The following is a 27,752-nucleotide window of genomic DNA, read 5'->3' as shown; positions in this document are numbered from 1 at the left end:
CCCACCCCGACCTTGGACTGGGAGCCCCTCAAGAGCTGGGACTGTCTTTTGCCTTTCTTCCTATCTCCAGGGCTTAGCACCTAGTAGGTGCTTGATAAATGTTTGGTTCCTGATGGGTTGGGGGGAAAGGGCGGGGAGCTCTGTAGTTGCCAATGATTTCAAGGCTGAGCTTGTGTCCCAGAAGAGGTAATGTGCTAATGGTTAAGATAAGCACCAGGAATGCAATGAATAAAAAGAAAGACAGACCTTGCCCTCATGGAGCGAACAGTCTAAAATGGCAATCTAATTATGATTCTTATGGATCCCGGGAGAGTGTCACTGTTAGCCTCGTGCCCTAGATCCAAGGAATTCAGGGGTTATCTGGTCTAATCCTCTCATTTTAAATATGAGGAGACCAGGTAGTGGACAAGACTTGCCCCAAATTTAACAGGTAGTAAGTAAGAAGTGTTAGGACTGGAACTCATGTCTTCTGAATCAAAATGGATGCTCGTCACCTCTTCACACTGGCTCTGGTCACTCTCTTAGCCTAAAAGCCACAAAATTATATTGACTTCTTCTATTCTAAAACGTTCCCCAATTCTTCCTCTAGCCCATGCCCGCACCCAAGTCCCAACAATGAGGGAGGTTTTTCTGTATTCTACAAGATGATAAGAGCAGTAATAAAAAGTATACAGCCTACGGTCTAGTATAGAGACCGGGTCAGAGAACTCAACAGCAGAGCAGAACAGGCTAAGGAGGGTGCATGCGGGCTTTGCTGACCGGCCTGCTTCTGGAGTTGTCCCCAGGATGCCCGCAGGGAGCCCACAAGTGATGACCTCCCGTCCTACCATGTCAGCCTCGATGGGTGCTGCTGGAGGTGGGGCATGGAGAATGCCGACTCTTCTGAAGCTGGATGAGCTTCAGGGGAGTAAAATGAGAGTGTGTGTGCTGGTGTGTGTGTGTGTGGGGAGGATGATGAAGGCTTACACACTCTTACTCTGTGTAAGTTGATGCCATTGATTTGGCCTAAAAGTACCAAATTTTAGACTTGGAAGTCACCTTAGTTGTATGTTTCTTTATAAAAATAAATGGAAAGTTATGTTTATTTGACTCATCCATGTAACCAGCACTCATGGAGACTGGAGAATCAGAGAGTTAGAAATGGTTTATTTTTTGGAGGAAGAAATTGATGCCTAGAGAGAGGTCATACATGCTGTATGTAGCCAATTCTGGATTCGAACTCTCATCCTCTAACACCAAATTAAACCTTTTACTACTCCAAAGAACTTCCTTGCCACATTCTGGGACTGATATGAACTTGGGCAAGCTCAACCTTTTTCTGGGCCTTAGTCTTCTCCTCTATAGAATGGGTCTGGGTTCAGTTTGTACTCTGAAGTTTTTCCCAGCTCTAGATCCAAGATTGTCTGATTGTTCATTCTCTTTCATGATCACAGAGAGGGACAGGATGGGCCTATAGAGTTTTGAACATTCTGCTGCTGCTTAGTAAGTGCAGGAGAAGGAGGGAATTGTCACTTCCCCAGAAGGAGCTGCTGGGGTCAATGTCCCATCTGGACCTGGAAGGTCCAGCATCGAAGGATGGAAAGCTACATACCCAGATTCTCAATTACTAATTCAGCTGTGGACAAGTTGGACAAGTTGCTCTACCTCTTTGAGCCTTAGTTTCTGCATCTATAAAATGGGGATAATATTACCTCAACCTGCTTTCTCAACCAGCGAATCAAAGTGGTCCCCAATATCATGTGAACTGATGTCCAGTGAGAATCAGAAGATGAAGATGTTTATCCTAGAGAAGATTCAGGGTTTATCATGAGAGCTGTCTTCAAAGACATGAAGGGCTGTCAAATGGACAGTGTTTGTTCCTCTAAGACAAAACTAGGAACAACTGGTGGAAGTTTCTAAGATGTAAATTGAAGTTGGATGTTAGAAAAAAAACAAACAAAAAACTTTCCCAACAATGAGGCACTGGGCGAGGCACCTGGAGTACAAGGACAAAAATGAAGTAGTCTCTGCTCTCAAAGAGTTTGCATTCTGCTAGGGGCAAATAACTGTTAACTGTCCCAATTGTGAAATGATGTTAGTATCATGTGATTTTCTTCCAATTAAAAAAAAAAAGAAAACCAATCAAAAGTGTTCACTAAGACCAATTCAGTGTAAGTCAACAGGTATTTATTAAGCCTCTATTCTGCCTGTTTTCTAAGGGGCAGGGATGATACAAAGAGAAAAATAAATCATGTTTCATTGAAGCAATGAGAACAGACTTTTTGGAATCAGAAGACTGGGTTCAAGTTATATCTTTGCCAGTTACTCTCTGTGTGATTTTGGGCAAATCTCTTAATCTCTTTGGCCTCAATTTCCCCATATGGAAAAGGAATGGTATTGACTAACTGATCCCTAAAGTTCCTTCTAGTTCTAGATGTGGGAACCTTAAGTGAGATGAAATAACATTATTAAAGCCTCAAGAGGTAATGTGGTATGCTTTACTTGAAGTCAAGAGAACCTGGCTTCAGATTCTGATTATAACACTTAAGTCCAACTATGAGTCAATCTTTCTCTAAGACCATTTCCTCATGTGTAAAAAGGGAAGAATAATACTCGTGGTTGCCATTGGAATCCAATAAGATCTGGAAAGTGCTTTGTGAACTTTGGTTTGTTAAAGACATGTCACATATTCTTATTAATTTTAACCCATTCACATGTTTCCTAGTGATGAGAACGGGGGAAAGTGGCTTGACAGTGTTTCGTCTTCTGACCAAAGAAAACCGTTGGCGTTGGGTTCAGTCTAATGCCAGACTTGTCTACCGAAATGGCAAACCTGATTACATCATTGCCACCCAAAGGCCTCTTGTGTGAGTATACACTTCCCTTGCAGGTGCGCATTTCCTTCTCAGATGCCCAAGCAGCTGAGAGGTGAAGGTGAGTCAGGATTGATCATCCACCTTCATCTACTCTCTTCATACCAAGAAGGGACTCTAGGAGAGGACATTTTCTTTGTATTGCATTTCTTAAAACATTGGTATTTCTCTGCAGGGATGAAGAAGGAGGAGAACACCTTCAGAAAAGATCTCTCCACCATCCTTTTACCTTTGCTACTGGGGAAGCACTTCTCTACCAAGCCACCCACCCAGATCCTGGTTTTCCTGATCCTTTCCTAACTCAAGGCAAAATTCCTAAATTCAAAAAAGCTACTAAAGGAGAAAGGAGCCAGATAGATCTCCCAGCTCCTAATTCACTTCTTGGTGCCATGATGCGACAGGATGTGGCCATCAATGTGTCACATGCAACAGTGACTCCAGAAACTAGCTTCAGCAGTGGCATTTTCAGCCAGATTAAAGAGCCCTTAGTGAATAGGGTAGCAGGAGACAACCTGGAGGGATCTTCAAAGGTGATTTCTTCTGAGGTTCAGCATAAGGAACTACTTGATTTGAGTCAAGGAACTGCCCTTCTAGCTACCCTTGATTCCCTCTCTCTTGATTGTGATGAGAATTGCTCCAACAATGAGCTCTTAAGTGCCCTGGAAAACCTGGGGCTTAATGCTGAGGAGCTGGAGCTACTTTTGCTTGATGAGTGGAGGGTGAGGGGGGGAGAGAATCCAGGCTCTAGTCCATCTCTTAATGATATCTTAGCAAACAGAGAGATCTTGTCCCATGTTCATGATTCCCTCTTGAGCAAACATGAGGATGAACAAGTTGGGGATTCCCAGACTTCCTTGAAAGCTCACTCTTTATCTGACCTAAGCCAAGACTCTGAAGTCAACAATTCTCATATGGCACATCAGTATCCACTTCATTTATCCCAAGAACCCCAATCCAATCAGCTAGCCCAAATATTGTGCCTTCCAAAGACAATGCATCACCATGATGTAAGCCAGAAGCATCTGAGTCACCTTCCTTGGGAGTCTAGCCCATCCCAGCATGTGACAAATGAGATGCGGAATCAGAACAGAGGAGATCCATGGAGGCCGTTATCAGTAACATCTCAGAATCTGTCTACTCATTTCTCACAGTCACCTGCAGATGTCCAACAGCAATGTATACAGTGGCCACCACCCAACAGTTCAGGCCTTCTGAGCCCATCCTTCTCCCGTCATTCTTTAGAGAATTCCTGCCAGCCCAGACAAAGCAGGCAGCGGTTGGAGAATCATTCACGATCACAACATGGAGATCACCAGCTCCTATTTCAGCATCAACTCCCAAACGAGCTTTATGTTCAAACACAGCAGCTTCATGGCCAGGAACCCTCAGAATCAGGGACCCTCCTACAACCTACCACTGACCAGAGCTTACTCATGAATAGTGTCCAGAGCTGCGATTCACCCAATCAACAAATTCTAGGTGGCAACCCATGGCCAGACCGTGCCTCCAGGATTCAGCACTCAACTAAAACAAAGCTTCTGAGCCAAGTGGGGAATAATCCTGGTTCACAGGTCTACTCAAGAAATACTCAACGAGATTCTAACATGTCCCAGGCCCAGGTCAATCAGAAAATATTAGATTACATGGACATTGGCAGTAGTCATGGAACTGGAGCTGAGATGGTGCCTGGGCAAAGATTCTTGCCACCTTGCACATGTTACCCTACCCCTTTAAAACCTTCTGCATCCATTTCTTCAGAGGTCAAGTTTCCATTTCAGAATTCTGCTTCTGATCATTTTATTAATGGAGATGGGTGCCAAGAGATATTGGTGAGTTTTTAATGCACCTGGGCATGGCAGTTAACCTAGCATGTAGCTGAAAAAGTAGAACTCTTATCGACTATTATTAGTTTAGTTGAAATTATGGTGTGTTCGTGGATCATCTTTGTACAGGTGGATTGGTCTTTCTCAGTTAGGTTTGTAGCTAATTACAAGCACAGGTACAATGCTACATCAGTGCATATAATACACAGCATATGTTGCTCTGTATGTTACAATAATCAACAGGATAGATATGAACTCAAGACCCCATACCATCCTTTTTGCCTTCCATTGGATACTATTTAGCTTATCACCATCCTCCCTGCACTGTGTCACCTAGAATGGGACACTCCGTTCTATGTGTTGTATGACTAGAACAGATTGATATGACCCTCTTATCATAGCCAAACTACTCTTCTTGTTTGCCATGTCATGCTGTTAATCCTTATAGAAACTGCTGTCCCTCAGTCCTTGGCCCTTCTTTAGAGACATACTTGTAATACCATACACCACAGTGCTTTGGATCCTGGTAAGTCATCTGTGTCACTCAGTCCACTAATTCACTCAGCAAATATTTATAGAGCAGCTTCGATGGGCAAGACAGGGTACTGGTCTATGTTACATAACAATTTATGGAGAAAGAGGGTATTTGATTCACACAACTGGAGCAGCTCTAGTAAGGAAATAGAACTGTGCAAATGGAATGGGGCCAAGAGACACTGACTTACTATCCATTGCCTAATTAGTCTGGCAAGTCCTTGTGGAGAATTTTCCATTCTTCAATACTTTAATTCTTTAATTTCTGTCAAAGTGGTTACTCTCTTCAAAGACACAGCTACCAACTAACCCTTGTAGAATCCAGGTGCTCATCTTAGAATTTCTCTGTGTCCTCCCCTCCCATAATTCACCCCTTGGACATAACTAAATGGTGCCTTCATTTTCCCTTTTCCAGGCAGGAAATATGTATGGATTGACCAACAGACCTGGAGAATCCTGGGGAGACTTCCTCCTGCCTAGTGGACAGCCTACTGCAACCAGAAAGAAACACTCTTGCCCCAAAGTATTTCCTCATTCATCATCTTCATCCAATGGTGACTTTTATTTTTGAATCAAAGATTCAAATTGAAAAAAAAAAACCATGAGCATCTCAAAATCACATGGTAGAATAAGTCAATATTTAAGTTAAGAAAAAAAACAATGGTATGCATCATTCTTTCTCCTCCTCTCTTCTCCCTTCATGCCCTCAACATCAGCCATGAAGCTCTCATGGAATCACTTGGGAATGTGTAGACTAGGAAGTGAAAATGAAGCAAGTATTCCATCTTCACTATAAGGTTCTACACATTTCATATGCCACCTGCTGGAATGGAGATGAGTTGTGAATGTGACCTATCCCTAGACTTATCTCTGTTCTTCATCAACCTGGAATTGGATTCACATGGTCCTCTTAGAGTTTCTTAAAAACCTTTACATTCAAGGACTCAGAACTTCAGGATCCTTCTATTTAATATTTCCACGTTCTTACCTAGAAAGTATATAATTTAGAGCAAGAATGGACCTTAGAGCTTATCTAGTCTAACCCTACCATTTTATAGACAGAGAAACTGAGGAATAGAAAGGCAATATTTATCAATTTAGAGTTGTTGGTGACTTGCCAGAGATTTACACAATTAGTGAGTAGCATAACTGAATTTGAACTCAGAGACATTGACTTCAATACTCATATTCTTTCTATTGATGGTGATCACATTTTAAAAAAAGTACACACAAGCAAAAAAAGAAAAAGAAAAAGAAAAAACAGCTAGGTTGGGCCAGATAGCCTCTGAGGTCCCACAGATCCCATGAAATATTGAGGCTCAGGTTATTGACGTCTCTTTCCAGTTAAGATGATATCTCAAGTTGAGTAAGTGGATTTCTGTTTGAGGTATAAACTTCCAGTTTTTTGGTCAATGTAGCTTAAGGCACTGTTTGACTGAAGAAGTATAATTATAGTCTAGAGCAAGGGGGTGGGAGTAACAAACTCTCCCTGTGAGATGCTTCTGGAATGTACTAAGCTAATCTTTTACTAAAGTCTACCTCATGTGGTAGATTCGATTTCATTGGCTTTAAAATGGAGGAAATCAGAGTTTTACTGTATCTGTGGGGTCTGTGCAATGGCTCTATGCTATGGGTCCGATACTGTTCTAATGAAATCTTTCCCATGCTGTTCTGAAATAAGCTTACTTGCATAAAGGCCCAAAATGGATTTGCCTTTTCATGCTTAAAATGTCCTGCATGGAAGCTCCAGGGGGCTTTGGAAACGATTCAGCTTAAAAAATATCAATTATTCATACTCCTATAGTTATTGGTGTTTGAAAAACACTTTGAGACTTTTCCTACTTCCCAATGAGGTAGTTTTATTAGCCCCATTTTACAATTGAGGAAACTGAGGTCTAGAAAGATGAAGTAAGTGTTTTGCTCAGTATCCTACAGAGAATGTTAAAGGTAGGATTTGAACCAATGTCCTCTTGACTTGAAGCCCAGCTTATTCCACATCAACTCTGTTCAGAGTTTTGGTAACAAGTGTCTTAAAATACCCAATTTGTTAAAGATGACATGAAATCCAGCCCTGGGTTCAACAATCCTCTCATCCCATTGTATACTCGTTTCACACTTTGGGAGGGGTTCACTTTGCAGGTAATGGAACCCAGACATCAAATTTCAATAAGTAGATACCCGTAAAAAGGGAAAAAAAAAACAAATCCAAGTGGGGTTGAGGGAAACGGACTCTGTGAGAATGAGGCACCTACTGGTATATCTAAACTAATGGGAAAGGAAAAGGATGGAATTGGACAGAGCATCCTATCATGACGAGGCCCACTGGAAAGGTAGGTCTATGCCATAGTGTGATGTGCCAGCTGGAAACTTGGGTCAGAACAAAAATCTGACCTACATCCTCTCATCACATGTTCAAAATGATGTGGTCCACTTTTTCATCACCATCACTCCTTCTTTCATTACTATCACTCTGAATTCCCTTTCCTGCTTCCAAAGCTGGAGTTTTTATGGCAGTAAACCCTATTGCTGCTACTAGCATAGTGTGGTCAGTCACGGATCCCTACTGACTGGCTCCCACCTTTAAAACCCACTAAAGGTAAAAGTGGGGGCCAAGAAGGCTATGAAGAATCAGCCCTGTCTGTCTGGTGTCCCAATTGTCAGGTATGAAAAAAGAGTAAGTAAATGAATGAATGAAGAAACATAGAATGGCTCCATCTATGCCCAGACAAACCTTAGGGGAAAGATACAATGACTGGGGTAAAGTAGAGACCAGATTGTGGTAAGTTTTTTTTTGAAAGGTTTTGGAATTAGGATGGGGGAGGGGCTTCATTCAGTCTGGAAAAGCTGCTGATAGATCTTGGGGGACCATATTTAAGAAAGGACATTGATAAGAAGAAAGGACCCAGAGGGGCGTTATGTGAGTGGAGAGGGTCTCCAGCTTGTGTCATATGAGAGGCATTGAAGGAGTGGGATTATGTAGCCTAGAAAAAGAAAAGGTGGGAATGATGGCTGACTTGTACTACCTGAAGAGAAAGAATAGACTTTTCTTCCTTGGATCCAGATGGCAAAAATAGGTGAGTTGACTAGAAGATGCCAGGAGACCACTTTCTAAACATCTCCTAACACCAAGAGATGTTCTCAGAGTTACCGGGCTGCCTCAAGAGTCGATGACTTTCCCATTTTTGAAAGTCTTTAAGAAAAGTAGAGTAAGCAAGTTGTCCATGAGAGGCTTATTCAGGAATGAAGGGAACTGCTTAGCCTCTAAGGTCCCTTCCAAATGTCATGGAAAAAGTGATGATTACCTATCATTTAGGATAAAACACAGTAAACTTTATTAAAAGCCATGAAATGGAGAAGCATTGATCCAGCAATGTGGAGAGGTTTCTGAATATAAACCATTTTCTGCTTCTATTTATAGTTTGCAGGAAATATATAACCATATTGGGTTCACAAGCCATCTCCCTTGGGGGCAGCTGTAGGAAAGGAGTTGGAGACAGACTAATCAGCTGGTATGTCAATGATCTTAGAGTCCGAGACGTGATAGACTTTGTCTTCTGACCAGCTTTGCACAGGATCTGAGGAAAAGGAAGACAAAAATCTTGGGTTTGAATGTGATGATCTAGTGACTAGCAGAAGCTTAGCCTACAATGGAGTTGCTCATGTTAAGGGAGGGAAAATATTGGACCCCTTTGTCTCTGTCACCATAAACTTTACAACTGTGATTTATTCCATGAGATAGAATTAGGCCACATTTTTATTATCCTTTATGGGACAAAAACAAACAAATAAATCTATTTCTTTAAAATGTCAAAATTGCCTCCTGTGATATCCCAGAAATAAAACTAAAGTCTCAAAGTTCAGAAAGTTATAACTGCTCTAGAAAAGGCTTTAATATTTCTGTATTTCTTCTGTGTTCAGAAGATACTGTATACATTTTGAATGTGATGGTGGGTCTTCTGGAAAAAGGAAGGAAATTGGTTTGGCTACTTTTCCTCTTTGCCTCTTAATTTTTGTTGGTGTTTTATAGTTTGGGAATCCAATTCTATCTTCATTTTTACTACAATATAAATTTTAAACCCTTACATTCTGCCTTAGAATCAATACTATGTATTGGTTCCAAGGCAGAAGAGTGGGTAAGGGCTTGGCAATGGGGGTTAAGTGACTTGCCCAGGGTCACACAGTTAGGAAGTGTCTGAGGCCAGATTTGAACCTAGGACCTCCCATCTCTAGGCCTGGCTCTCAGTCCACTTTGCTCCCCAGCTACCCCCACAATATATTTTTTTAAAAGGAATTCCTTAAGATTGGGACTCCATATTAGCTTTCAAATATATGGCTACATGATTCCTCAAGAATTCAGAGCACTGTATTTTCAGGCACCAGTGTGGGTACCATTCTGAAGAGTTATATCCTTTCCTCACGCACACATTTATATGTCACAGAGGATGGTCTTTATGAGATATTGGAGAGAACAAAATTCATCATTGTGTAGTCAACTTTCTGGTGATGAAGCTCTCTACATTTACTGTTGACAGTCAGTTAAAAACACCTACTAAGTGTCAGACTCTGTCCTCAGCACTGGGAATATGAAGATAAAAATTAGAGAATCTCTGTCTTTAAGGAGTTTGCATTCCACTTGAGGGGCAAGGGGATATAGTATATTCTCTGAATCATCCAGTCTATGTGCCTATCTTGGTTGCTCCTCTCCTGTCTGAATTTCTAGAATTTATTACTTTCTCTCCCTGATTTCTGCTCTCCATTGAGGAAGAGAAAGAAGAGGTAGGAGGAGGAAGGCTAAATGACCTTCATTACAGTCATTTAAAACCTGCAAAGTGCTTACATATATTTGATCTCCACAACAATTCTGTGAGGTCAACACTACAGTCATTAATATTATTAGCATAACAACTATAGGATAAGATTTTATGGATTATAGAAGGTATCAGTGGCCCACTATCAGAATAGGAAAGATAAAGGGGAAAAAATAATTGGAAAAGCATAGATCTGAAGAAGTTACCTGCATTAATGGGATGGAATTAATAGATCCTTGAAGAAAAGTGAATATGACAATGCCTCAGCTCCAAACTTTGCAGTTCTATGATTTGATAGGGGGATGTTTTATAAGGAACCTTTACAAAATTAAGCTAATATTTGGTAAGCATTAGTCTAAGGAAATTTTACATATCATTTGGGAGTATAATGCAAACAAAAAAAGGGAGGAGGAACATAAAAGTATAATTTAAACATCTACCTAAAATAAATGGAAGTTCCCTAAAGTTCTTTTTCAAAATATTTGCTTTTTAACCAAGTCTCTCTCAACTTCTACATCTGAAGTTGATTTTGTGGATCCAAGTGTAAGAGTTTACTTTTATTCCCGTTGTTTCATTTGATTTAATTCAGCGTAATATCCTGGCCTCTCAAGAACTTTTAAATTATTAATGATCTCTTCTAATATATTTGCTAACTCTCACTTTTGTGTTATTTGAATATTCAATAAACAATGAACATCAACAAACAAGTCATTGATGCAGTTGTTAAACAGAACAATATCTAGCACAGATGCCAGAAGCACTCAGCTATAACCCTCTAACTGAGGTGTACTAAAGCCATTAAAAAATTATTTATTTAGAATATTTTCCTATGGTTACATGATTCATGATTTTTCCCACCCTTTTTCCCCTCCCTGCTCCTGGAGCTGACAAGCAGTTCCTTCGGGTTATCCATGTATCATTGTTCAAAATCTATTTCCATATTATTCATATTTGCAATAGAGTGATCTTTTAACACCAAAACCCCAATCATATCCCTATCGAAGGAAGTGATCTATCATTTGTTTTCTTCTGCATTTCTGCTCCCACAGTTCTTTCTCTGGACGTGGATACATTCTTTCTCATAAGTCCCTCTGGATTGTCCTGGGTCATTGCGTTGCTGCTAGTAGCAAAGTCAGTTACATTTGATGGTGCTATAATGTGTCAGTCTCTGTGTACAACGTTCTCCTGGTTCTGCTCCTTTTGCTCTGCATCAATTCCTGGAGGTCTTTCCAGTTCACATGGAATTCCTCCAGTTTATTATTCCTTCCAGCACAATAATATCCCATCACCATCAGATACCACAATTTGTTCAGCCATTCCCCAATTGAGGGACAACCCTTCATTTTCCAGGTTTTTGCCACCACAAAGAGGGTGGCTATAAATATTTTTGTACAAGTCTTTTTCTTTATTATTATCTCTTTGGGGTACAAACCCAGCAGTGGTATGGCTGGATCCAGGCGATCTTTCAAAACTCTTTGGGCATAATCCCAGTGCCCTCCAGAATGGTTGAATTAATTCACAACTCCACCAGCAGTGCATTAGTGTCCCAATTTTGCTACATCCCCTCCAACATTAATCACTTTCCTTTGCTGCCATATTTGCCAGTCTGTTAGGTGTAAGGTGGTACCTCAGAGTTGTTTTTATTTGCATTTTTCTAATCAGGAGAGATTTAGAACACTTTCATGTGCTTATTGATAGTTTTGATTTCTTCATCTGAGAACTGCCTATTCATGCCCCTTTACCATTTGTTGATTGGGGAATGGCTTGTTTTTTTTGTAAATTTGACTTACTTCCTTGTATATTTGGAAAATTAAACCTTTATCAGAGAGTTTTGTTATAAAGATTTTTTCCCAGCTTGTTGCTTTCCTTCTAATTTTGGTTACATTGGTTTTGTTCGTACAAAACCTTTTAAATTTGATGTAATCAAAATCATTCATTTTACATTTTGTAATGTTCTCTGTCTCTTGCTTGGTCTTAAATTCCTTCCTTTCCCATAGATCTGACAGATATATTACTCTATGTTCACCCAATTTATTCATGATTTCATTCCTTCTATTTAAGTCATTTACCCATTTTGAATTTATCTTGGTATAGGGTGTGAGATATTGATTTAGACCTGATTTTTCCTATACTGTTTTCTGATTTTTCCCAGCAGTTTTTGTCAAATAGTGGATTTTTGTCCCAAAAGCTAGGCTCTTTGGGTTTGTTGAACACTAACTTGCTGAGTTATTTTATATATTGCTGACGTCATTTACCTCAAGTCTATTCCACTGATCCCACCTTCTGTCTCTTAGGCAGTACCATATTGTTTTGCTGACCACTGCTTTATAGTACAGTTTAAGATCTGGTACCCCATCCTTAGGCCCCCATCCTTCACATTTTTAAAAATTATTTCCCTTATTACTAAAACCATTGTTAGTTTTTGGATTCAGCTATTCAACTTGTTCTAAAGAAACCTAATGTTACTGTTTCCCTGTTTATATCTTTCCATATTCTCCATGACACTGAGAGATGTTATTAAGGCATCTAGGTGATATAGTGGATAGAATGCTAGATCGGAGTCAGGAAGACTCATCTTCTTGAATTCAAATCTGGTCCCAGATGTTTACTACCTATGTGACCTTGGGCAAGTCACTTAATGTTCTTTGCCTCAGTTTCCTCATTTGTAAGATGAGCTGGAAAATTAAATGGTGACCCTTTTCAGTATCTTTGACAAGAAAAGCTCAAATGGGATGACAGGGTCAGAAACAACTTAAAATGACTTAATAACAATAGCAATGAGAGACTTTATTCTTTGCTAAATCTTTGTATACTTTCTCTTTTGTAAATTAAAATTCATACATAATTCTCAAATTACAAACATCACAACCATCAATAAACATGAATACTTCCACATTCAAAGCACACTGCCTTTTATAATGAATAAATATAGTCAAGTAGTCCACTTTGGTGCCACTGGATCTCCTGAGATATGTATTCTTTCCACCATACTCTTCCTCTCTGATTCATGGATTTTTTTTTCTTGTAAGTGTTATAATGTAGGGAGAATAATAGTCAATGTATTCATACTTCTCTCTATAGCATGTAGTTGAAGACCTATATATTAGCTGATTTCTCTCTTCTTTCTCATTCAGCTAAAAATTCTTTTCCCCCCCTAAGACTTACAACAAATTCATCCATACTTAACCATGTTGGATGTATTTCATCTCTGTCAGGGATGCTATTATTTCTATATTTTAAATCATGACCTAGAAAATCTTATTCTCAGTCATCATCTTGTTGACCGATTGGGCATTTCTGAAACCTCTTTTCCCCTTTTGACTCTCTTGCTATTGATGGGCAGCAGGAATAAAAACATAATCTGAGCCTCTCCCTAAGGTATTTTGTGCCTGTCCAAGACTAAAATAAGATCATCTACAGAAGCATCAAACATATGGCCTTGGTGTCTTTGGCACCATACTCTCAGCATTTAAGCTAATTGAATCCTTGGGCCTTTCTTCAGAAAAATCTTTGGGAAATAGCGAACAATCTTCAAGGAAAATTTGTCACTCTAAAATAGTCTACTGTACTTGGCAAGAAGGCATGTATTAGACTTAGCATCATAAATAATTTGCCAACAAATTTATTTTAGACACTTGCTAGCTATGTGATTCTTGGCAAGCTGATCCACTTCTTCCTCAGTTTACTCATCTGTAAAATGGGGATAATAACAAAATGCACTTTCTACGATTGTCATGAGAGTAAAATAACATAGCTTGTGTTAAGTGCTCTACAAATGTTAATTCAATATGTAAAATATTAGTTATCTATAAAAGCTTATAGACTAAAAAATGACAAATGATATTAAGTAAACCTAAGACTTCAGAAAAGGAAGGAAATAGTGACCCACTGCAAGTAGGGAAGGAAAAAAACACAATAAGGGCAAAAATAAGATACATGATTTTAAAAACTCTTTTAGTTAAACAAAAATTCTTAGATTAATTTTTTAATGTATAAATCCATTTGTGGGATGAGAGCAGGAGGGAGAACACAAATGACCAAAATGAGCAAGAAGGAAGAGGTAATGATAAATGTCTATCCTTGTCAGTGTTTCTCAGCCTCCTCTTACTCCTCCATTTGAGAGAGCCTTGGCTAGAAATAGAGGGGAAGGTGACAAGCCTCTCCATCTGATTCTTTCAGCAATCAGTTCCCAGAATCAAATAGATGCCTCAGTGCTTTCTGATGGCTGTTGGGGCAGATGTTTCCATCAACCCAAGCCTGATGTTTGCCTCTAGCACCCAAGTGCTTCATATATTATACATAGACTGAGCAGTAGAGTGGAACAGTTCCCATGGGATGCCTCTCATCTGGTAAGCAAAAGCTTATGATGAGAGAACTGGCCATCCATGCCAGTTGCCTCAGCCCTCTCCACGACTACTTCTGTCACCAGTGGAATACTAGAAAAGAGATCTATGATATCTAGAACCTCAAACTTGGCACAACCCTTTGGGGCATGCACACATCATAGCAGAATGGATAGAATGCTTGATTTGCAGTCAGGACCACATGGAGTTGAATTCACCCCCCCTGGTAAATGCAGACATTATCTAACCTTTCAGAGTTCAGAGACACTCTCTAAGAGTAGAAGTTTTAACAACAAATGTAGTGCTGGAAGGGAGAATGAGGACCTCTAGTTCCACTTCCTCATTTCAGAGGTGAGGAAATTGCATGGAGGCATTCAGAAGGAAAGTGGCTGATCCAGTGTCAGAAGAGTAAGAGACACAAATTAAATTGTCATTTTGACTCCAAATCCAGTGCTCTCTTTCCTGGCTTTTTCCTGCCTTTCTAAGTTAAAGGGATTTTGTGACCTGCATACATGAAGGATATTCCAAACCAACACTATCTCATGTAATTGATGTTCATATGTCTTACCTCAATAATCAAAATATTCTTGAGAGATAAGCAATGACAAGGTTCTAATAATTTTACAAATGAGGAAACTGAAGAGAAGTGGCTCAACAAAAAGCAAATGGATAGTAAGTAATAGCTGGAACTGGAATCCAGGCATAGGGCCCCTTCTCCTCCCTTAACCATCTTTCTGGTTATCACATTGGGGCTGAGCTTTAAGGTTTGCCAAGGTACTCATCGACATCAGAGATAGTCCAGACATTGCTATTCCCATTTTAAAGAGGAGGAAACTGAGGTCCAAGGAAAGAAAAAAGCAGATGCCAATGTAGGGTGGGTGGACTGGGGCTTCAAGAACAGAGATTGGGTTGATCTTATGCTAGTTAATTCCAGGTGGCATTCCTGGAGTAGAGGAGGGAAAGAAGAATATGTGAGGGGGCTGAAGGAACATATCTTTGGGACCAAAAGGGGCTTTAGAGGCAGTTGAGGGTAATCATCTTCCCCCACTTTAACAAATAAATAGCCGGAGAGACTTGAAGTGAGAGAACTCAATGTCCCTTTTGTCCAACCCAACCCAACCCAAATGAGACTCTGGATATAACATACTTCCCAACTGGTCATTTAGCCTCTGCATGAAGGAGAACCACTACCTCCAAGTGTTCCATTGCAGTATCATCTTTAGGAAGATTTTCCTAACATCAAGTTTATTTCTCTCTTTCTCCTTGTTGTCATGGCCCTTGGTTCTTTTTTCTGTAGAAAGAATAAATATTTTAAAAACTCATGGAAAAGAGATTAGACTTTAAGGCAAATCTTTAATTGTGTCTTTCTAGGCTTTTTTTCTCCAGGCTAAAAATTCTTGTAAATACAAAGGATCATAGCTTTCAAGTTGGTAGACACCTTATCTACTCTGAACCCCTTACTTAACAAATTAGGAAAGAGGAACTCTAAATGTGAGCAAATGTTTTTCCCCTAGTAGGAGATATGAAAAAAGAAATGAAAACTTGGGTGATTGCTGCTGGGATAGAAAAGGTATCATCTGGTTCAGTTCCTGAATTTTAAGGATGAGAGAATTGATGATATGTCAGAAAAGGGAAATGATTTGTTTAAGGTCATGTAGAAAATAAGTAGGAGGCTTGGAATTTGAATCCCATCTTTTGATTCCACACACAGGATCTTTCAGGCCCATCCAAGGGAGGATATTGCTATGAGCAGTAGAGTTAGACACCCCTCCCCCCCCAGACTATTAAACTTTTCCCTGTTGGTCTATCCTGGATCTTGGGCACGCTCAGAAGGGGTAAGTGGGACTGTTACTGACTCTTCAGACTTTGCTGCCTCTCCCTCCCACATCCTCCTTTTAAGTGTCATCTTCTCCAATTTGAATAGAAGCTCCTTAAGGGCATGGACAGTCTTTCTTTTTGCTTGAATTTGTATCACCAGCACTTAACATAATGCCAGCCAAAAAATAAGTCCCTCCTAAATGCTTGCTGGGAGCAGCGAGGTGGCACAGTGGGTCAAATGCTGGACCAAGTATCAGGAAAACTCATCTTCCTGAGCTCAAATATGGCCTCGAACACTTACTTGCTGTGTGACCCTGTGTAAGTCACTTTACCTTGTTTGCCTCAGTTTCCTCATCTACAAAATGAGCTGGATAAGGAAATGACAAACTACTCTTTGCCAAGAAAACGCCAAGTGGAGTCCCAATATACAGATAGGACTGCAACAACTGAATGACAACAAATGCTTATTGACTTGACAAGCTGAGAGTGTGGAGAGATTCTGAGCAGGTGAGGAAGAAGAGAAATCCTGAGTCCTGTGTGAGGTCAGCAAAGTGAAGGAACCAGCCCTATCCTATAGAAGCCAGCAGATCCCAGCTTAAGCTTGAGATGCCAGGCTTTAGCAAACTCTTATTATATGTGCCATTCAGATTGAGGCTATCCAGGGACTGGGAGGATGGGGAGGCTGCCTTCCGCCCCAATGATCCTGGTTGTAACTCACTGTGGCCTGGCAGAATGCCAGCCTGTCAGGGAATAGCAGAAAACATGGATCAACTCTGCTTCCTAGCTGGAGACTAAAATAACTATGAAATCAGTGCCAATGGGCAGGCCACAGCGGGCAAAGGGACCAGACAGCTTCTCCTTGGCATCATCCTGGAAAGCAGTCCCTATGGAATATTTCACCTGACAACTGGTGCTCCAGTCATGGGTATTGAAGCCTCAGAAAGGAAAGCTCTGCTCCCTAAAGTTCTTGACATTTTTAAATGGCTCACTATCAGAGACAATTTAATGAGTGGGAATGATTAGAAAAGAGGCATCGCCATCTGCTTTGGTGCTATACCCTAAGGACCATGTGACCTCCTCTTACTGACAGCTCAGCTTTCCACTTTCACCATCTCCCCCATTAGAATGTGAGCTCCTGGAGATCAGAGACCATCTTCTCTGTTTGAAGCCCCAACATTTAGAGCTGTGCTTTTCCCAAAGCAAGGGCTTAATAAGTACCTTGTTCATTCATTGCACTGGGCCACAGTGCCCCAAATCCCTCAGTTAAGGGATGCGGAATCCAAGGACTAGAGAAAGGAAAAGACTAGCCCAAAGTCACTTTAGCAAATGAGTGGATTAATCTCTCCTGGATTTCACTGATTTGTTGGCTCATTTGTTTGAGAAGACTATTCCTTTAAAGGTAACAATGTGCCTGGCTTGATAGATGGCAATAAGAAATGGCTCCTTTGAAAGGGAGCCTTCCCTGGACACTCTTTGGCAGACCAGAGGCTGGAGAGAGCTATCCAACACAGTGGTGCTTACTTGAATTCTGAGGCCTCTGTCAGGACTGTATTCCTCAGGCCCCTTTTCTCATGCCTGAATCTCAGTGACTACTTAACTTCTACTGTGTTACACTCATTTTCCCTGGGGACGTAGCATGTGACAAAGACATCCTGCCCATACCTGTGACAGGACCCTGTTCTCTGACAAGTTTTAATAATCCCAGAATTACAGAATGTAAATTTTGGAAAGGGCTTCTGAGTCTGCCTAATTTCACCTTCCTTTATAGATAAAGAAAGTGAGGCTCTGTTTTGAGGACGGGGAGGAAAAGGAAGTGAACTGGAGAATCCCAGAGCTTGAAGCAACCTTATAGGTCATCATCCAACCCTCTCTTTTGAGAGGTGAGAAAAGAAGTCTAGAATTTCAGCCTCATACTCTTTCAGTACATAAATGTCTAACACTTCATTTCTCTTTGGCTTGGGACCCCCAAAAGGGCGGTACCAGAAGTCTTCCAAGCTTATTAGGACCTGCTACAACTTGTCCTCCATGAGGAGGTAATGAAGGTGAATTGTGACAAAGTTTTATTTTTTTTAAAGCGAGAAATCTGAAGTCAACAAGGAATAACAACATGCCAAATCAGAGACCTTTTGGCCATCAAGTTGCCAAATTCTGAACTGAAAATATTCTGTGGTTGTCAAATTGACCCTATTTATTGTGTAGGTGGGGAAACTGAGATCTAGAGAAGGGAAATGCCTTGCCTGTTCATGCCTCTGACTCCCTCCAGAACTGGAAATGTTGAAGTAATATATTCCTTAATATGATCAGATAGATTTGATTATGAGAACTTCTAATGTAGTGAAAAAATAAAACAATAGAATTTCCACAATAGCTCTAGGATCAGAGAGCATCGCATATTCCTTATTGAAACATAGTTCTTACCATTTACGAAGGAGGCTTGTTGTTGAGTCTTCTGTTGGGAAAAGACCACATAGATTAGAAATCATAGGGTCTCAAAGCTAGGCAAGACTTCTGAGTTCTTCTAGAGGTTGTCCCCCTCATTTTACCAATTAGGAGAGTGAGGTACAGGAAAGGAAAGTGAGTGGTTGTCAGTCAAAAAGAGAATTAGACTGGTTCTTATGGAGGCTACCAACTAGGGCAATCAGAAAAGGTCTTATGTAAGTGGTGACACCATTTGGGCTTTGAAGGGAGCTAAGAATTCCCAAGGGCAAAATTGAGTATAGAGAGGATTCTGGTAATGGAAATAGTGATGCAAAATCACTGGGGCAGGAGGTGTAGACGTCTATAAAGAAAATAATGCCAGTCAGATTAACTAGAGCATAGAATATGAGAAGAGGAACATGGAGAAATCAGGGGAGAAAAGCAAGCTGGATCTCCATGGAGAAAGACTTTAAATGCCAGCCATGGATTGAGAAGACTCCAGATTTGGAGAAATATGCAACTAAAGGAGAAGACGTACAGGTGTTTCATCATCATCTTTTAGTGGGCTTCCTTCTTCTATGTCTTATTCTTGGGGAACATGATTCAAAAACCAAACCAATCAATGCAGTTGTTATATAATGGAAAGAGCACTGACTTTAGCATTTTAAGACCTGGATTCCAATCCTCCCTCTCCTACTTGTTCCTTTTATTACCTAACATAACAGATGGGTAGAGTTCAGGGGTATACTCTATTTTGGGTTCACTAAATAAGTGTTGCTATTCCCTTTGCTTGATATTTTATCTCCCAGTTCCAAATTGTTGCCTAGGCTGTTTCCATTGCCTAGAATGCTCTTCTTTCTTCCCTCTTCCTTTTAGAATCTTTCCTTCTAAGCACAACTCCACATTTGTGGGGCCATTTGTGCCCCTTCCACTCCATGCTAAATGACTTAGAAGTTAGTTTTTCTATAATCTGCATGTGTTTATTTCTCTGTTGGCTCTATCTCACAGTAAGAAGAAAATAAGCAAACATTTTTTCATGTGCTTCCAGTGTTAAATCCTTTGTGGGGAGGAATATTTTGCTTTTGCTTTTAATCCTTATCCAGATTTTTTCTCAGTGCCCAGCAGCACACATTTGGTTCTTAACAAATGCTGATCGAATTGAATTGCATTGAAAATTGTAACAAAGAGAGGTTCATGGATCACCAAGTCCTCCTCCCATTACATACTTTTCCTGAGTTGACCCAAATGACGATACTATGGCACATACTATCGGTTTCCTTTTAAAATTCTTTCTTGTAGTGGACATTTAAGGCTTATATTGATAAACAACTAAATGGACAAGTTAGTTGATGATAACTAAATAGATAAATGTCAATTAGCTAGTGGGACAGCATGAGGGAAAACATGGTGTAATGGTTAGAGCCCTTGGCTCAGTGTCAGAAAGATCTACATCAAGGACAGCTTCGGACACATCAGCTAAGCAACCCTGGGAGAATCACTTCATGTTCTTGGGTCCCCAAGCAACTTTTGAAGACTATAAGTTACATAGGAAGTGTCCATCTACATCGATGGAGAGTTGTTCCACACTGAAATTCCCAACACTGATGAAATCACAAGTCTGGACACATACATACACACACAAACTCATATTCATGTACACACACACACACAGAAGGGCACACAAATGCACACACATAAAAGTGGATTGCTATTTGATTATATCTCCACATTTCTATAACTTTATTCTGGCTTATCTGTTCTACCCTCCTCTCTCACTTTCCCTAGACATGCTAAGCAGTGTTCCTCAAAGTGAGAATCAAGCTTTCCCCCTTTATCGTAGGGCACAGGATCACAGGATTTAGCAGAGGCAAGCATTTTCGATAGAATCTTTTCCGTTGTTCTATCATTTTTTCAGTTGTGTCTGACTGTGACTCGGTTGGGATTTTCTTGGCAAAGATACTGGAGTGGTTTGCCAGCTCACCTTACAGATGAGGAAATGAAGGCAAACATGGGAAAGGAACTTGCCCGGGGTTACACAGCTAGAAAGTATCTAAAGCTTGATTTAAACTCAGGAACTTGAGTACTGTCTCCACTATACCACTTAGATGTCCAGAGAGAAGATCTAGTCCAATTTATTTATCTTCCAGAGAAGAAAATGAAGCTGGAGATATTCATACCTTGCTCAAGGTCACTCAGGTAGTAAATGATACAAGTGGCATTCGAACCCAAATCTTCAGCCTTCAGATTTTGACCTTTTTGTTCCTCAGAATGATCTGGCAATGGACGGTGACTTTCCAGATGAATCTTCTTTGTTTATGCACACACATATATAAACAAACATCCGCATATCTGACTGCTCCCACTGATATGGAGGTTGCTTATTGTGGTTGACAGTTTAATTCCTAGAAAAAGAGAGCTCGTTCAAGTGAATGGCAGGCTGAACAGTGCTGTCACAATATTGAGACTGCTGGGGCTTCCTCCCCAGAACCGTTAGCCTTCCTTCAGGCAGTGGTGGGATTTAAAAGCTCAACTTATCTGGGATGCCATGACCAGGATGAGAACACAAAGGAGCCATTGACCTGAAGGCTGCTTTAAACTAAATGCTACCATAGCACGAAAGATGCTACTGAGACTTTGGCCCCATTATCTAGAAAAGGCACTTGGAACCCTTCCGGTGCAAATGCCTTTGTGCCATCTGAAACACAACTGAGCAGACCAATCTCACCCAGGAGCAGTTCAGGCAAAAGCCCAGGCAATCCATGTCTCTGAGACTTCCCAATACAAGTGTTTTCATATTCCTTTCCCCTTTTTCTCCTTCCTTCTTTCCCCTTTGAACCTCAGTTCCCTGTGATGGAAAAGAACAAGGATGAACTAAATGTCTTCTGAGGATCCTTTGCCTTTAAACCCTATGAACAACCAAATGAAGCAGGGATTATTATTGTCCCCATTTTATAAGTGAGGAAATTGAGGCTTAGTCAGGGGAAGTGATTTATCTAGGGTCAAATAGCTGGTAAGTGTCATAGGCAGGATTTGTACCGTGGTCTTGCTAATGCCAAGTGCAAAGCTATAGCTACTAAATCTAGCTGCTTCTATTGCAGAAAGTCTGGTTCCTGCCATCTGTCTCATTTGGGGCAAAATGGACAAGCTGACATGAAGGGTGCCTGTGTTTTATTGCAAAGCAGGGGGGTTAGATTTCATTTTAAACATTTCAGTGTTTTTTCCTTATAATGGGGGGTGGGGGTGGGAGGGGAAGAGACAAAAACACCGACAAAGAGAGGCAGAAATAGAGAGAGACAGAAATAGAGAGATAGAGAATGAGACAGAGTGAGAGAGATGGACAGAAGGGAAAAAAAAGAGAAGAAAAAGCAAAAGCTGAAGCAAGCTCTCTTCCCGCACTAAATCTTTTGATAAAAAGTTGTCTACCATCTCAGTTCCCTTCCACCTTTCAAATCCTCAGTGTTCTCTTAGTTTCTGTTACAAGGTCTCAAAACAGACATCATATGAGCACCATAATCTGCCAAGTGACTCATCAGAGGGGACAAGGACTCAAGTCCTTCCAGTTACACATGAAGACACTGGGATGTCCACTGGGGCCACCTCAGCAGCCTAATGTGTCCGCTACAACTCCATTATGCCATGGGGACTACCCTTCCGTTAGGCAGCACTAGGTGTTTGCACCCCTGAAGTTTCATGGATTTACAAATCTGGGTGACAGGAAGAATGCTGGGGTCCTCATAGAAATATGGAAGTTTGGAAGAGGGGCTGGAGGATTTCTGATCAATGACCATACTCCCCCCCTCTTGGTTTCCTCGTCTCTAAGATGGAATATCAGTCCCATGGCCACCTCCCAGGCTGGTCATGGAGAAAGCCCTTCAGAAACCTTAGAGGGCTATAGAAATGAGTTAGCATCCCAGCAGGACTTGCCTGTCTCCCATGCCCTCAACAAACCTCTCTTCCTTTGTCTGATGGCTCCATCTAGCGGTTAGTGCTAAGTCCAGGTCTATCCTAACCATCCTGACAAAGATCCTCCACACGTGGGAGGTGTCTCCCTTCCCACCTATTGCTCTCAGCCTCCAGCATCCCAGACTAGCTGGAGCTGCCTTGCTGCATGTGAGATGAAACACTGAGTTTGCCTTGCTACTTGCAGGGGAAGAAGGGAGAGTTTGCTTTCTAGCAAGAAAGAAAGGATGTATCAGTCTTTCCTCCACCATTTTATGAGATGCAGCATAATGTATATTTACATATACATTACATATACATATATACATAAAGAAGAAGTGCTGGATTTAGAGTTAGAAGAGCTGGGTTCAAATTCTAACTCTCTTGCTTGTGAGTTTTTTGGCCTTTAGAAAATTAGCTGAGATACCCATTTCTACATATATAAAATGGGACAATTGAACTAGATGCCCTTTGAAGTCTCCTAGACCTAGATTTGTGATCCATAGGTGGTTCTCCTCTCCACTTCTCCCTCAAGTGTAGAAAGCCTTGGAGGATGGGGAGGGGGGCAGTGCAGGTTTTGTATCAGTGGAAATTTTGTACCTTTGAACTACATTCTCCAGAATTCCTTTAGTATCTCCCAGAATTCCTTTTAATCTCTCCATTATGTTGCGTGGTCACAGTTTTGTATAGTTGGCTGTAACTCTGCCTCTTTCTCTCTTTTCCCGAGTGCACAGCTGGGTGAGCTCTCTAGTTTTTATTTTCCTTTGCTTCAAGTTAGTATTAATAAACTTTATAAGACTTGGCATATTTGTATATTCATTCCAATTCTCACAGTTTCCAGGTGACATATCTCAGAGTTCAGAGTATAATGTCTAAAAGAATAGAGAGCCTTGCCATTTCTCCCTTCATGAACTCACATCCAACCTCTTCTCATTTATATGGCCATTTCCCCACTATAGGCTCTTAATCAAAATTAATTTGAACTATTGCTATAATCTCCTAATCTTCTCTGTCTGTCTATCTGTCGGTCTGTCTGTCTGTCTCTTTCAAACACACATCTGTCCTCCATCTAGTGGTAAAATAATCTTCTTAAGGTACCGGTTTAAATATGTTTATTGGAAAAATGCAAATTAAAGCAACTTTGAATTGACACCTAATATCATCAGATCGACAAAGTTGACAAAAAAGGCATTGACCACTGTTGGCAGAAGGGAAGTGTGGGAGAGTATGTATATTAATGACTTGTTAATGGATTTGTGAACTGGCTCAATCCATTTGGGAAAGCAATTTGGAACTTTTCCAAAGAGTTAATTGGATTCAAACCTTTGACTCAGTGATAACCACCATCTAACTTATATTGCAAAGATATTTTGAAAGACATAAATCAGAGAAAGAGGAAAAAGACCTGTGTACACACACACACACACACACACACACACACACACACACATATGTATATACATATGTATATGTGTATATATATATATATATATATATATATATATCAGCTCTTTTTGCAGGGGCAAATAATTGGAAGCTAAGTGTATTCTTATCAATTGGGGAATGGCTGAACAAACCTTGGTATATGAATGTAATGGAATATTATTATACCGTAAGCAGTGATTAAGAGAAGTTTTCAGGGAAATCAGGACAGATTTATATTGTGGAATGAGTTGAGTAGAACCCTGAGAACCATTTAGATGATTTATACAAGGAGAGCAACACTATAAATATATACATATATGTGTATATTATATAGGTACACATATATAATATAAACTTTGAAAGACTTAATAGCTCTGATCAATGCAATAAATAATCTTGTCTGTCTAGGAAACCTACGCTGAAGCATGTGGCCCACATTCTGACAAAAGGGATGGATGCAAGGTGTAGTAAGAGATATACATTTTGGGCATGACCACTGTGTGGATTTATTATGTTTGACTGTGTTTATTTGCTACAAGGTATCCTTTTTTTCTTCTGTTTTAATAGGGTTGGGTATAAGGGAAAATGTGATTTAGCAATTGTGATGAAAAGGAAGATAGAGTCATATAAATATTTTTAAATCCACATATGAGAACAGAATGACATTCAGAAGGAAGCATAGCCAAATAGAATGGCTTTGAAAGTAATAGGTGGAATGTTTTATATACTTTAAATGAGAAGTTCGAAATGAAGTTTCATGGCTTCATACAAAATTGTGTTTCTTGTATTCTACTGTGTTTAAATGCTTGTTTGAAATTAAGTTAAAATTAAAAAAAATAAAGAGATTCCCTTTACATCAACTGATTAAATACCTTCAGTGACAAAGAATCAACCTCCTGTGTGTGTGTGTAATCCTATTGCACTTTTTAAAAATAATTTTTTTTATCAATAAATGAAATTCTCTTTCACTTACCTCTTCCCTTCTTCACTAAGAAAAAGAAATACACAAAATCCTCTTGTTTGATCTGATCCAAAAACCATTCTGGAAAACAATTCAGAATTATACCCAAAGGGCAATAAATCTATGTATGCCCTTTGACCTAGTAACACTGAGTTTTTATCCCAAAGAGATCAAAGAAAAAGGAAAAGGATTCATATGTGTAAAAATATTTGTAGTAGCTCTTTTTATGGTGGTAAAGAAATGGAAGCTTAAGGGATGTCCATCAATTGAGAATGGCTAAATAAATTGTGATATATGAACGTGATAGAATATTACTGTTCTGAAAAAAATGACAAAATGGATGGTTGAAGAACTGTCATAGAAAGTTAACTTGTAGAGTACAACTTGGAGAACATTGTACAAACCAACACCAATACTGTAACAATCAACAAAAGAGAAACAGGAGAGCGAAGAATTGGGCATGCCATTGGAAAAAAAGCTAGAAAAAATTAACTGAAGTTATATGACTTTCTGCCTTTTCCTTTCTCATAGCAGTTCCTGATAACAGTGTTAGAGGAGAGAATATGATACACATTGGAAATTTTACAAAGTTAGAAATGAGAGGGACTTTCAACTGATCAAATTTGAATTTGAAGGAGAATGTGAAGAATTGAGGTGACATCTAGGTTGAGAGCCTAGGTGACTTTAAGGATAGTGGTACCTCCTAAGGTAATAAGGAAGTCTGTAAGAGAAGTGAGTGTTTGAAGGAAAAGATGAGTCCATTTTTGGACATGCTAAGTTTAGCATGCTTATAGGGCATCTAGTTAAAAAATGTTCTGTGGTCAGTTGGGGATGTAAGAATGGAAGTCAGCAGAGAGGTTAGAGCTATATATGTAGACTTGAAAATCATCTACAATGAGATAATTAAACTCTTGGGAACTTAGATCTTGAAGTGAAATAGCAGAGAGAAGAGAATAGGACATAAAACAGAGCCTTTGGGGCCAACTGTGATTATGGGGTATAACCTGAATGAGCAAAATAGACTAAGGAGTAGTGAGAAAGGTTTGAGAAGAACCAGGAGGGAGTCACAAAAAATTTTCAAAAGAATAGGGATTTAGAAAAGGCCATTAGATTTGTTAATTAAGGGATCAAGGGAACATTAATAACTTTGAAGAGTTTTTAAAATTGTTTCGTGATATCTTGTGAGTTATTATCTGCCACTTGGCCAGTTCTAATTTTTAAGAAATTATTTTCTCCAGTTAGTTTTTTTTAACCTCCTACTATTTTGTTAATTCAGATTTTTAAGGAATTATTTTCTTCTATATTTTAATGCTTCATTTACTGAGTTAATTCTCTTTTCATTATTTTCTTGTGTAGCTTTCATTTCTTTTCCTATTTCCCCTACCTCTCTTATTTGATTTAATTTAATTTTTCTCTTTTATCTCTTTTTATTTTTAGCTATTCTATAAATTCTTCTCTGACTTATACCTAATGTGAATTTTTTTCTTTGAGACTTTGCTTTCAAATCATTGTCCTCTTCTGTATTTTATCTTGAGCTTCCCTGTCGACATAATAGATTTTTCTGGTCTTTTTTGTCTGCTCATTTTCTCCCAGGCTATTTCTTGCCTTTTTATTTTATGCTAGTGTTGGGGTTGCTCACATCTTGGGGATGGAGCATGACTGGTAAGAATTTCTATTCCTTATGGACTTCTGCTTTCACAGCTCAATCTTGAAGAGTGAATTTTCACTGCTTCCAAGATGGTGTGATCCAGAAAATGGACTGTTTACTGCCTTTCTCATTTATACTCTGCAAATTCTTGACCTGGCTTGGTTTTGTTGGCTTGTCTAAGGCTGGGTTTCCAAAAATTGCTGCTGGACTTAGTGACTATTAATCTCCTGTCTAGTCTTTCCATACCTCCAGATTTCTTTTTTTAAACCAATGAGAAATAATTTTGATGACTGCTGCTTTAGAATATCCTCCAAGTTCTGAAAGTATTATTCTCTCTTAATATCATCTTTTTTCATTTTCAATTGATATTCTGAATCTTCCCCCCCACATACTTTTATTATTATTTAATTCAACTTGATCAAGTATTCTTTGGATAGTTTGATTGTTGTAGCATTAACATAAATTAAATTTGCTAAGGCTTTCTCTTTTATTATAGTTATATAGCCTAGCCATGAGCATTGCATATTCCTCAGCTATTTAAGTTCCTTATTTTGTCAAGGATCACTTTGCAATGGAATTTATATGTCTTTTGTGTGCTTTGGTAGTGTTCTGTAGATATTTTATATATTCTGCATATTTTATGAATGGGATATACATTTCTATCATTACCTCTTAGAAAGCTTTATTACTAAATAGAAATACTATATTTTGCAAAGTGGACAGCGATTTTCTGAAACTTATAAATCCCTTTCAAGTTCTTGTTTCTTAGTAATTTTCAAATCTCTGTTCAAGCACTTCTATTTTGGAAGAATAGATTGTGTCTCAAGTTACATAGAAGAAAAAGACATATTCACTATCCTTGGAGAGCCCTAGGTTCAGTGAGTAGAAGTGAGGAAGAAAATGAGGAGTCAGGTAGCGACAATAGCAAATTTTGATCATGTAATGATAAAATAGTGGTTTGTTGCCTGATAGCCCATGGCATGAAGGAGGAATATGAGTTCCAGGGTGGAAAGAAGAAAGAGTCTTCATGACAGGCCAGTTGGCAGCTAGTTCTAGATGATGATGTTCTGTTTCCATAGTCCAGAGAGCTTTGCCTTTAATAAATCCATGAGTCATTTTGCATACCCATCCATCTATCTATCTATCTATCTATCTATCTATCTATCTATCTATCTATCTATCT

General features: G+C 39.6%; 1 protein-coding gene across 1 annotated transcript in view; it reads left to right on the top strand.

Annotated features, from left to right (window-relative positions):
* The window catches only part of LOC123247628 (aryl hydrocarbon receptor-like), a 64,547-nt gene extending 58,533 nt beyond the window's left edge, over positions 1-6,014 (top strand). The window contains exons 9-11 of the mRNA XM_044676575.1: positions 2,705-2,846; positions 3,028-4,681; positions 5,625-6,014. Of these exons, the coding sequence (XP_044532510.1) occupies positions 2,705-2,846; positions 3,028-4,681; positions 5,625-5,780 (1,952 nt within the window). The 3' untranslated portion in view covers positions 5,781-6,014. The remainder of the gene's footprint in view (positions 1-2,704; positions 2,847-3,027; positions 4,682-5,624) is intronic.
* Positions 6,015-27,752: the final 21,738 nt, after the last annotated feature.

This window comes from Gracilinanus agilis, chromosome 4 (genome assembly GCF_016433145.1).
Source record: "Gracilinanus agilis isolate LMUSP501 chromosome 4, AgileGrace, whole genome shotgun sequence".
Taxonomy (NCBI): domain Eukaryota; kingdom Metazoa; phylum Chordata; class Mammalia; order Didelphimorphia; family Didelphidae; genus Gracilinanus; species Gracilinanus agilis.
The sequence above is the reverse complement of the archived record's forward strand: the minus strand, read 5'-3'. Positions and strand labels throughout refer to the sequence as shown.